Source organism: Rattus norvegicus, chromosome 8 (genome assembly GCF_021556685.1).
Source record: "Rattus norvegicus strain SHRSP/BbbUtx chromosome 8, alternate assembly SHRSP_T2T, whole genome shotgun sequence".
NCBI classification, from domain to species: domain Eukaryota; kingdom Metazoa; phylum Chordata; class Mammalia; order Rodentia; family Muridae; genus Rattus; species Rattus norvegicus.
This window is the reverse complement of record NC_141541.1, coordinates 83,279,088-83,291,156: the sequence shown is the minus strand read 5'-3', so window position 1 is coordinate 83,291,156 and position 12,069 is coordinate 83,279,088. Positions and strand designations below refer to the sequence as shown.

At 52.8% G+C, this 12,069-nt stretch overlaps 1 protein-coding gene across 2 annotated transcripts in view; it reads right to left on the bottom strand.

The window, feature by feature from the left end:
• Window positions 1-6,797, bottom strand: part of Onecut1 (one cut homeobox 1) — a 34,124-nt gene extending 27,327 nt beyond the window's left edge. Inside the window, exon 1 of one of the 2 annotated variants that reach the window (XM_087560530.1) lies at window positions 5,226-6,797. In XM_087560530.1, the coding sequence (XP_087416656.1) occupies window positions 5,226-6,330 (1,105 nt within the window). In that variant the 5' untranslated portion in view covers window positions 6,331-6,797. 2 annotated transcript variants of the gene reach the window in all.
• Between the last annotated feature and the right edge of the window lie 5,272 nt (window positions 6,798-12,069).

The following is a 12,069-nucleotide window of genomic DNA, read 5'->3' as shown; positions in this document are numbered from 1 at the left end:
GCCACGGATGTGGGAGATGACGACATCAAACAGCTAGTGTAACAACCTCCTTAAAGACCTCGTAGATTAGAGATGACTATAGATTTTCCCCAGCACGGATCAAAGGGACTGAATTGAACGTTTTAGCTTAATGATCCAACTCCTGTCACACCCACCGGGACGCAAAGTCCGATTTTATATGCTGGTGTGCACGTGCCGTGCCACGTAGGAACAAACCAATCAACACCTGATCTTCGAGGACGGTTTTGATCTTTTCGACGACCCGACAGAGACAGTGTTTATTCCAGGAGGGGCCTCCGGCTCTCCTAAATTTCGGAATATTCGCTATTAGTGTTTCTTTGCTATAGCATGAGATTCTCTGGCGTCTTAGCTGCCTTTTGGGGACAGAGTACAGGATTAGGCTACGAGGCAGCGGGGCTCTGTCCAGGGTCCTGACTCTGGGCCAGGGTTCCAAGCCTGCAGGGTCTGACAGCCCTTTCACTCACCCCATGGGAGGGAAAAACAAAGGCTTCTAAGCTTAAGGCCTGAGGGGTGCCCTCTGACTCACTCAGACCAGTTTGCTGGGAAGCAAGCAAAACAAAGGAACTGTTAATCTGTGCAGACTATTTTGGTCCCAGCCTCCGAGTTCAGATCGCCAGGGTCACCTCTGCACTTATCGCCCCTTTCAGGTAAAATGTCAGCGTAACTCGTGCATGGAATTGAAATATTTACCTTTTCTAGGTAGGTTGGGATTAGGGGTTGGATAAGTTAGAATTCGGGCTGTAATTGGTAGGGAAGGAATCCCATCTCCCTCGATGGAGTTTTTCTTAGGCATCCTCTTCCTCCTCCACAGCCTCTTCCTATCAAAACACTGCTTAGAAAATTTTAGGACAAGGATGCTCTAAAAACAAAGCCTCAGCCAGCCCAACATCTATCTCCTGTTCCCTCGCTAGGCGGCCACTAGGGGTCGTGAGCAGCGTCCTCTGCTCATCCGGGAGCAAAGCCAGTTCTTCTCGCCTCTGTCTGGCTTGCACAGGCAGAAAGCTTCAAAGATAGTCACGTTATAGGTTTTGGATGGCTTCGCTGCTACGACACAGCGGTACTGTCCGTTATATCGTCTGTGTCAGTTGTAAGCAGCTGGGTCTGGAATGACCGCAGTACCCCAGCTCCTGGGCATATGGGGATAGCACTCAGAATTGGGGAAGACAGGATAGGCAGGCAGCTTCTGAACATGCCATGGGGTTTGTTTTTGGTGGGTGTTCTCTCACAGCCACCAGGTCTAAGCAGGCTTAGCTGGCTACAAAAACTACTATCGTTAATTATCACCACAGGCACACTCAAACTCCTGCACCTCCTCTCCTTATGGGTTCACCAACGAAAAATACACAAAGCCAACTATTAACCCACGGAGGGGAGAGATAGATTCTGTGAGGAAAGATGCCTTTCAGAGCCTTCTGGTGACTGTCCCAAGTCCTTTTGACTTCATATCTGGTGTGTGTGTGTGTGTGTGTGTGTGTGTGTGTGTGTGTGTGTGTTCCAACTATCCTAATTCACTCTACCATTCATCCCTGGAGGCTTTGGGACTCTCGGCTGCCTCCTGATAACGGGTTATCCCTTAGCCTCGCTGGGAGAAAGCCATTCTAGGCCTTGACCCCAGCCTCCAAGGCGGACACGGTCGGTCGCGCCCTACGGGCCCTTTGTTCAAGCTGCAGCGGGCTAGTAGCAGCTGCACCTCGGGAGAGCCACAGCTCAGGGAGCCAGGAAATCTGTGTGATGGCACCACCTTCTCCTCCCACTCTGTAACCCAGGAGCCTTTCCAGCCTTGGCATCTCTTGTGCCCAGTCCTGGCCTCTTTCTCCCTCTCCACCCAGAATTCTTCAGGAGTTGAACAAATGCTGTTCCTAAGACCCAGCCTAGCATTCCTGCCTGGCTGTCGCTGCAGGGGCAGCACGGGACACTTGAAATGTCACCGGTCGGGATAAATATTAACACAAAAGCAAATGGACGTATGCAGAGCCAGTTATCAATCAACCAGGCCACAAGGCCACTCACAGCAAACATGGCCCAGGTTGGGTTGGGCAAGACTTTCTCAGGGCCACTTCCAGGTAGGATCCCCCCCCCCCCCATCCGCCCTCAGCTTAGATCTTCCTCTAGCACAGAGGAGTAAATACCCGACCACAAGGGGGCGAAGTCCGGGGTGCCGCAGGGCAGGCTGTCTTCCTGCAGGGCTCTGGAGGTCTCTTCACCTCCCACAGGGTCGGCTTGCTCAGCACACAGCCTTGCCTGGGCTGAGGACCCGAGCGGTCACCACCTCCTGGGTGCACAGTGCTACAGTCACATTCACTGGTGGGTGTCTCTTGCAGTCTCTTTCCTTGCTGCCAGCTACTGCCGAAGGGCCGAAGCCTTCTGGAATATTTAATTGGAGTCTAATCTCCTCCTGTCTTGATAGACGCCCACGTCAGAGGCGGGGCACCCAGCTTGGTTTCCCCACCCCACTCGGGACCAGAAACGGTGTGCGCCTGGTCACGCTGCGTTTTAATGAGCAGCAGCAAGCATTACGTTGAGGCAACATATATTGATTTTTAAAAGGTAGTTAATTTGGTGAGAATTTCCTCCAGTCTTTCACCAGCGCTTGTAATTTATACACCAGAAGGCGCCTCCCCAAACACACTGCCACGTGCAGAAAGATTTTTGACCCTCCAGAGAAGCTGCAGTGGAACTCGGAGCACAGAGAGGCAAATGGAGAACCTCTCTTCCACTAAAGAGTAAAGGATTTCAGCAGGCTCTTGTTAGGGGGTTGAGAAAAGACGCTGATTTGCTCTTTGGTGTAGCAGCCAGCAAAGCTGCAATGGCTGGTCCTGCGGAGCAGGCACTAAGTTCCTGCAGTTGCCACACCAAAGCATCAGGCGGGTCAGTCCTAAGCTCCATCACTGAGGCCTGCTAGTCAACCATTTCAAGGCTCAGAGACCGACTTCTCTTAAGAAAGAAAGAAATCAATGAGCAGGGTTGGGTTTTCTTTGGAGGCTCCAAAATAGGCTGTGACTTTTACGGGAGAACGGGATGGCTCTGAGCTTCTGGAGTTAGCATGCCCCCCTCCCCCTGCAGGCTCAGTCCCAATCCTTCTCACTCCTTTATGTTAAACAGACCAAAAAGGGAAAAAAGAAAAGAAAAAGAAAAGAAAGAGGCAGTGCTCTGCGGTGTCTCAGGACATCCTGTGTGCTCTGGTTTCATGTCCACTGCAGCCTCCCATTTTCCACACAGTCTAGGAAAGGGCCACATGCCTGGAGCCCAGAATAACAGAGCTAGCCATCTGGACGTAGGTGTGTAGATAGTAGCCCTATGATGACCTTCTCCGTCCCACGAGCACTTGCTCAGCACCCAATTCGTGCCTTTGTTGTGCAGGTTCTAGGACTTGGTCTTCATTCGCCCAAGCAGTCAACCCCCCCACCCCGCCCAAATCCCTGGCTCAGTTCTCTTATCTGGAGGCCAGTGGGCCTTGCACAGGATAGATAGATTAGGTTTCCAGTACTAGACAACCATCTTGCTACAGGACCTATCGTATCAGTGTGTCCTGCTACGATGTGAGGAGAGATGACTTCAAGAGGGTGCTGTGGATGGTTCTGAAGGTGCGGCCGAAGGGAGAGCAGCAAGGTCAGCTGCCCTCAGGGGTGATGAAGCCAACACTACAAAGAGTGCTACCTAATGGAACCTGGAGGCTAAAGGATGGCATTCAGTCAGTCTAGGTCCCCTGTCTGAACTGAGGCCACACCAGATTCCTGGGGTCACTTGAGAATTGTACAGCAAAGGACTTAGCTATGCCAGAAATTCTGGGCGGTCAGAGGCTGAGGCAGAGCGGCATCCTTGACGGAAGGCCTCTAGAGTCCAGATCCGGGGAAACGCTAGGGTAGCCTCGCAGGCTAGGATCTGAGGCTAGTTCGCACCTACCTCTCCCCAGCTTCTCATTGGCAGGCACCGGGTGGGGGGAGGGGGGCTCGGCCTCATGCTTTGATTTTAGTCTGTGAAACGGCTCAGTGCTCTCGGCTCAGAGCGGATTGACTGTCTTTCATTCTCTAGGGACGAATTAATGGAGAACGATCAGTTAATTAACAAACCCTCATTCCAGCGTTTACCTTTCTCTTCACCAAGATTCAGACCTAGGCGCAGGGCTCAGATGAGGCTGTGTGTGTGGCTTGGGCTGGGGGTTTTGGGGTGGGAGGACGTGGATACTGGAGTCAATCAAGGCGACAACCTCCGCCCAGGTCTTGTGAACAAAGTCCGCCCCTAGGCTGCCCTCTTCTCGCGTCTTCAAGGGTCGCCGAGTGTTCCTGGATCCCTGATGCAGTTCCAGCTGTCCACTAGGTCTCTTAGCCCACACAGGAGCCGGGCCTGGTGCCTGCACTTGGCAGCTGAGACTTTCAGTGCTCAAAAAACATCATACAGCTTGCTAGGGATTTTGAACTGCGAGGCCGGCTTGCTGATTCGAAGGACATTTACACATTCCCACCCAGTAGCAGCGCAGAGACTTAGATGGGGGAACAAATCACGACGATGAAAAAAGCTAGTTGTCAGCCTAGGCTCAACCGGGAGTTTCCTGGGGACCTGGTCACTGTCCGCCTCTGTCCCTTTCCTTTCTACAGCCCGTTATGCACTCAACGCATATATGATAACCCTTCCAAAGCAGCCCCGCCGCCGTGACACTCATCGCCTGCAGGTTTGGAATCTGTGTACACACACCCTATTGAAGTGCGGCTCCCCTTACGCACGGCGCCAATAAAACCGGCCAAGAGTGGGTCGCCGCAGCCAGCTCAGCCAAATATTGACTGGCAGCTTGAGCAGCTCCGGCCCCGCGCGGGGTATATGCCTTGAACAACGGTAGCTAGTTTCTAGGCATTCTTTGTCCCTTCCTAAACCCTCTTGTGCTCCGCTGAGAACCATATGCCCAGTGTTCCGCCAGGTTCTAAGAGTCTCTACCTGCGGCTCAAAACCTTGCAGCTCTGTCTGCGAGCAAAAATGCAACCCCGAAGTCGCGGAGGCCGCCTTGTTCGGTCTTCGAAGCCTCCCTTAGCCCAATGCGCTGAGCCCTTGGAGAAGGAGAAGGAGGAGGTTGGCTACCTGAGCTGGCTCTTCCAGGTCTAGAGACACCTCTCTTGAAGAAAGGGGAGGCGGAGCGGGACGAAGCGCGCCCAGCCTTTCTCATTCCCTCCCACCTTCGGTCCCTTATCTGGCCCACGCGCCCATCGGCTCACCTGCTAAGCGGAGCGCCGACATGCGCTGGAACTCCGGCTCCTGCAGCCACTTCCACATCCTCCGGAAAGTCTCCCGACCGGACTTGAGTTTGCTCCAGGGCTTGGGGTTTCGCAGCAGGTCCGAAAGGGTCCCCTGGGAACGGCAGAGCACCCTCTGCGCGAAGATGGCCTGTGGGATGCTGTAACGTTTGAGCTCGGTGGTGATACGCTGAGCCACCTCTTTGGTATTGATCTCTTCCATCTGCCCTGAATTACTTCCATTGCTGACCTGCGCGCCGGTCACCGAAGGGTTGGGCTCCCGGGCTGTGCCCAGGAGCTGTCCGTGGCCCTGGGCATTCAGGTGGGCATGGGGATGGTGTGGAGGAAGGCCGTTGATGGGTACCATGCCGGCCGAGGTGGGCGTGAGGTGCTGCTCCCCGTGGCGACCGAGCATGGCAGGGTGGTGGGCTTCAAAGCCATTTGGGGTGAGCATCTTGTCGGTGGGCATAGCCGCGCCGGGATGAGCATAGTGGGGAAGTCCTTGCTGGGAGTTGTGAATGCTGCCCAGACCCGAGCCAGAGAGGGGCGAGAGGCTCTGGCCCATGCCAGCCACGTCCTTGTGGTAGGGGGTATAGAGGTTATTCATGGAGGCCAGCCCGCGCTCATCCCGCATAAGTGTGAAACTACCGCTCACGTTGCCCGCCAGGCGCTGGTGGTGATGTGGGTGGTGGTGGTGATGGTGGTGGTGATGGTGGTGAGGGAACTTGTCGGACACGGTGGAGATGGGCGGCAGCGGCTGCAGAGGGGTTAAGGTGGTGTAGGTGGTGGGCATGCTCATACCTGGGGGAGTTTCACAGGCCATGGTCATGGTGGGGTGCAGGGGGCCAGCCAAGCTGTGCTCAGGGGCGCGGTGGTGGTGGTGGTAATCGCTGCCTCCGCTGCCGCCGTCCAGCAGCGACGCCATGCCCATGGAACGCGGGTGAGCGGGAGGCAGGTGGCTGCCGCGGTGCCCCACGGAGCTGCGCGCGTGAGGGCTCCCGCCCAGCAGGTCAGCAGGGGCGGGCACCGGCTCATGGCTCACCCCGTGCAGCTCGCCGATCGCCTCCATGGTCAGCTGTGCGTTCATCGTGATGCGGGTGAGCGGGCTGCAACATCGATGTGGCCGGGCAGAGGCGGCGAGGGGCGCACAGAGTCCAGTCTTCACATCGGCTGCCTGCGACTGTGGCCTTTCTTCCTCTCACTGTGGGGATCTGTGTCTTTCGCTCTCTCTGTGTGTGTCTTGCCTTCTCTCTTGCTCCTACCTTCCCCTCTGCCTTTTCTTTTCTTTTTTTCTTTTTTAATATTAATTTCCAAAAAGGATCCGTGCTGTTGGGAGAGCGCGGTGCCCCTAGCCCGCCCAGCCCGGCCCCCTCTCGCCCCTCTCTTTCTTAGAATCCTGCTGCCCCCGGCTCCCTTGACGCGGCCCGTGTGCCTGCCGCGGCTGCTGTCTGCCTGTGCCGCCCGCCAGCTCGAGCCATGGCTCGGTTACTGTTGCAGACTGTGGCTGAGATTCGGTAGCCGCTGCCGCTGCCGCTGCCCACCCTCACGCCCGCCGGGCGCAGCGCGCATGCGCGCTGCCAGGCCCCGCCCCCTCAGTCCCAGAGCTCCGTGACGTCCTAGCACAAATGAACTAAGGGGGGGTGGGGGGGCCGAGTAGAGCTTTCTCAGCGGCGCCGAATGGCCCGGGATCGGTGAGCACGTGCACGGGACGCGCGCAGAGCGCGACCTGGAGCCGCCGCCACAGTCCTCGGAGATTTGCTACCTCCTGGTCTTCCTTACTTCCTCCCTCTCTCTTCCCAGCCCGACTCTCTTGCCTGCTTTCTGTCACCGTGGGCCAGCAAGGTTAGAGAACTAGAGCCCCTGGGTCGGAGTTGCTGGTTCCCGGTGCAGGTTATCGGCTGGGAGCTGGAGACTATGCCATGGCCTTTGCCCGTTCGCCCATTGGGCTTTATTCCCTGGAGAGTCTCTGGAGGCCAGTCCGTTCCCTGTACTTAAATGATTGTCCTACAGGGACTTGGGACGAGTATACCCTGAAGGCCTAGATCAGCGTGGGCGCCGTAGAACTGGTATCCATGACCCTCACAAGTACTCCTCGAACTACCTTTCACCCTCTGAGCCCGGGGCAGAGGAGCACCCAGGGATTAGTACTCTGTGAGGAGCGTTCAGATCGAGGCCACACCTCACCACCCAGACCTCAGAGAAGGTCTTTCACTATGTTCCCAAGTAAGATGGCTCTCCCACTTTGGATAAGTCTGGAGGATACTGAGGGAGACAGAAGCTCGTCCTAGTTAGGATTGGGGGCGGGGGCTGGTCTTTTAGTTACTACATAGCCTTTCTAGAAAAGAACCTAGAGGTTGCTTGCTGCTTGGAAGGAGTACCTAAGCAGGCAGAGTGCAGGCGGCCGAGCCAGTTTCCGAGCGGCTTGGACCGCAGGGACGCTTTCCTTTTCCTGGCGTCCCTGCAAGAAGCCTCCAGATTTGAAAATCAATTCAGCTTTGGGCATAATTGTGCCCCTGTCACAGTCACGCTCCAATCCGGAATTGAACCCGGGCCTTCAGCCTGGTGGGGACGCGTGGGGAGGCCCCCAGTGTGGGACACACACCCGGCCGCCACATGCCGCGGCTTTCTTTTATTTACAAAAGAAAGAAAGAAAAAAGTCCGTAACAAAAGGCAGAGCCTTGTCTGCTTAGGTGCTTTTATCCCTTGGAGAAAGGACAGATGTGCCCATTGTCAGGCCCTTGGCAGTTACGGCCGGGTCAGCGCCGAGCCTCAGCCTGGGGCTAGCGGTGTTCACAATAAGGATAGCCTCAGAGCGGGCTTTCAGGGCTCAGCTACTGAACAAAGTGTCTGAGGCCTGCTCTGCGCCAAACACAGAACCCACCGCCTGTGTTTCCTTGTAACGGTTTTCAGAGAGCCTAGGATTGAGTAGTGGTGGTGGGGGTCTATAAGAAAAATTTGGTATGGTCAACCCAGGGCCTGAAATCTCATCAGTTAAGGTACAAACAGGCTCATCCCTTAGCCCAAGTGTCTACCTCCAACTGCACAAGACCCACAGTCAAGGAGTCAAGGTCAGTGGGTACACTAAGACTTCCTACAAGACTAATTCTGCTGGGTCTCAACATCATAAAGGGCTTCATCCTACCCAAAGAACTCCTATGGATCCCACTTCAAGTCAGCTTGGTCATGATCGTTTTAGGAATATGAACCCCCTCCCCACAGGAAAAGGTCATTGGGAGGAGAAATACATTGGCCAAAACCAAAATAAATAATACTAATTTAATTTATTTATCATCTCTTCAGACACATCCAAGCACAACATATTTCCTAGAAACCAAATCTACCTACCTTTCTTTCTTTCTTTCTTTCTTTCTTTCTTTCTTTCTTTCTTCTCTCTCTCCTTTCTTTTTTGAATTCCTTTCCAGTAACACAGGGTTCTTGAATCTCTTGTAAAACCAAAGAATGGGTTGAAACAATCTCAGCTCATCTGTTTCTGCCACCATGTTTTAATCCCATTGAAATGATTGATCTGCCCTTGTGGCCATCTCTTCTTGAAAGACTGTTCCTTTAAAAAAACAAAAGAAATTAGGACACCAATGGTTCATGGTGTCACCCCCTCCAGTAAATTAGAGATTTGATCTTGGGAGTTCTCCTTCATGGAGACTCCTGGCTGAGACCCTGGAGCCCATCTGAAGAGGGATGGGATCAGGGAGTTCAACTCTGCCAAAAGGGACTGTCCAAAGGGACCTTGTCAAACAGGTATCTTGTTTCATCTTTGGCTCCCAAAGAAGAAGTTGAGGAAGATCTTTTGGCCTTGCTCACCTCAGTGTTTGACATCACTCCCACCCCCAACAATCTCGGATTTGGTTTACAAATCTCTCTCCCTCCTCCTCCTCCTCCTCCTCCTCCTCCTCCTCCTCCTCCTCCTCCTCCTCCTCCTCCTCCCAATTCTCCTAATACACCTTTTATTGAAGCACTGGTTTCCTGTAGTTGATGAGTTAGAAGTAAGGTGTTTTTCATCCCTCAGAAGCATTTTCTGTATGGTGAGTAGAAAGGACATTTCCCCCCCCCTCTGGCCTCTGAGGGATTGTCACATGCTAGGGACTGGAGTTGCCTGCTGTTATCTGGTCTTCTCAGAGTGGTCAGCATAAAGTTTGGCCCCCTTAGGTCCCCCTTTCTCTCTCTTTCCACCTTTCTTCTCCCCCCCTCCCAAACATCTTTCCTGTAGCCTAGAGTACTTGCCTCTCTTATAAGAACTAAAGTCTGGATTGAAGCAACTCTAAGGGAAGAGAGAATTAGAGTCTATAGAAGGATGCCTTGAAATGGACAGTGTGTGAGGCAGAAGGAAGGGTTACACTTAACTGCTTCAGTTCTAAACAAATGAAGGAGAATTATAGAAAAACAATGTAACAAATATTAAAGTACAAGTTTTAAAAGGGGTGAATGGCTCAACCAGATGCTCGGTGCAGTATTTTCAGGTTGGAACCCAGCTTTTGTGCTACTGGGGCCTTGGGCTGGGCAAAGGCTCCATCACTGGTGTTGAGTTTTGTAAATGTCCTAAGTGCCTGGGAGTGGGTAGGTACATGAAATTTGTCCTCAGCTAGATAGGCTGCAGTTTGCAGGGCAATGCCATCAGACTTGTAGAAAAAGGCCATTTTTGTAAATGCTGGAACATTTCTCACACAGTTCTCTATAAGAATGGTCCGTGTGGTTCAGAGTTAATGGCTTGGTTTTCTTTGTGAGCTGTAGAGGTGTAACTTATGGACCATTCAAAAGAAATGTTTCTGTGCTCTTTAGGGCATCAGGTGTTCGGACCCTATTTGGTGACTGGAGTCCTAGGTTTCAGAAAAATGTTCCTACCTAGGACTTCAGGTGAGAGACCTTTGGCTACAGTATTTGAAGCCTAAACGTTCCTGGAACTTGCAGAGTTTAGAAATTAAACTCCCAGGGAGGACATGTAGATGGCATCTGGCTACAGCAGAACCCTAGATAGAATAGGGTGAAAGATTTGGTTCTATGTGCTTCCTGGGGGGTTCTACATCGTGTTTCCATGTCTGGAGAAATTTATTCAGAAAATTGCTGTTGGCTTAGAATAGTCAAGAATTTTTAGACAACCTAAAGCCTGATGATTTATTATTAAAAACAATTAAAACAACACATTAATTCCCAGTCCCAAGCGATGTGGATGTGACTTCTCGTTCTGGTGGAGGAGGCAGAAACCGAGGCTCTAACACCTTCTTTGAAGCTTTCCCCCTATATTCAATATCCATATAGTTTTCATTCGTCTGCTCAGCTACACTCTTTTCTTTCCAAAAATTGTTTTGTGCATGAAAATGGTTTTAAACCTGCATTTTTCACACCATTTCTTTTGTCTCTTATCCCCTGAATCCCCGAAGAAGATGCCTGCGGAAGGGCGGTCTGCTCCCTCCAACACAACCTAACATGGAGTTCCTGGAACCGGCTTGGAGCCGCCTGGATGGCGGTCTGAAAACTGACCACTCCGAGAGCATCTCACTTCCTGGGCAAGGAAGAAAACCGCTTGCTCTCCTGGGACTCTGGGTTAAGTAGCAACGGATTCTTTTGGGTTGAAACTCTTTCTGGAGGTCGCCTACTTGGGCAAAGGCTCTGCGCCTTCAAGTCAAGAACGTGGAAGGGGTGGCACAGTGGTTGTGGGACTGAGAGGTGCTGATGCCTAGGTGACAGGTGGCAGAGCCCACCTCTGCAGGTTAACCTGACTCCCTGGAAATTAGCTTTCTGTGGTGTGATCTTCTGTGAGTTTTCTCTCTTGGTCATAATGTTATACTAACGGGGGTGGGGAGGAATCCTGCCCAAGATTGCGAGGGAGCAAATGGGGGGAGACGACGAGTTCTGAAGATTTGGGATAGCAGTGAAAACTTCTTTTCCAGTCTTTTGGGAGTCTATGATGCAGTGGCTTCCGGATGGCAGAGAGTGCCAAAGCTGGGAACTGGAAAGGAAGGGGTGAGAGCGCGGCTCTCTGCTGCACCTTGGCGCCATTCGAAGCAACTCAAAGTAGGGAAAACTCAGAGGGGTGGATAGAAGGTCAAGTGGTACTAGCGATGCTCTCTAGTAAGTTATTCTTCTCCGACGTTGGAGATAATTAGAAGGCCCAAGTCACAAGCCACCGCCCATCCCGGAGACTCAGATTCGAGAGGCTCAGACCAGCCAACCCTACCCCAAGTCGGGCCTGACTTGGCACGCCCTCTTGGAGAACTCATTCGTCTCCTGGCAACGCCGACGACGCAGGCCCAGAACAGCTGCACTTGGGAAGGAGGAAAACTCTTTAAACAAATCATTTTGGTGTCTAATCAATTAGTGTTTGCGCAGTCAAGTACCATAGATTTAACAGAATAATCGTTACTGCCCTTGTCTTTATTTGACCCGCAGACACCTAGAAGATTTAAAAATAAAATGCAAGGTGTTCTGAGCATCTGCCCTGTTGCCTGAGCTTCATTCCTCGGGCTGCTCTGGCTGGTATGGTTTTTGCTTTCTCCAAGGGGAGATTCTTCCCTTGGTATTTCACTTTCCATACTTCATCTCCCCACCACCCAATCCCTCTGTCCTGGCCTGCCTTCCTCAAATCAGCCAGCCACTTTATCCGCCTGTCCTCACCCTCGGTCTCTGACCCAGAGACCCTTGCGAAGTCCCTTTAACCTGAGTGCCATCCGAGCGTAGTATTATGGAGTGGACCAGAGTCCACTGCTCCACACCAACCTCCAGACCTTGGCCCTCATGTGCCTTTCAGAACCTATCTCAGATAAAAGGCTTCTTGTGCTTGATCTCTAGTTTCTATGGGGCTGGGGGGGGCGTG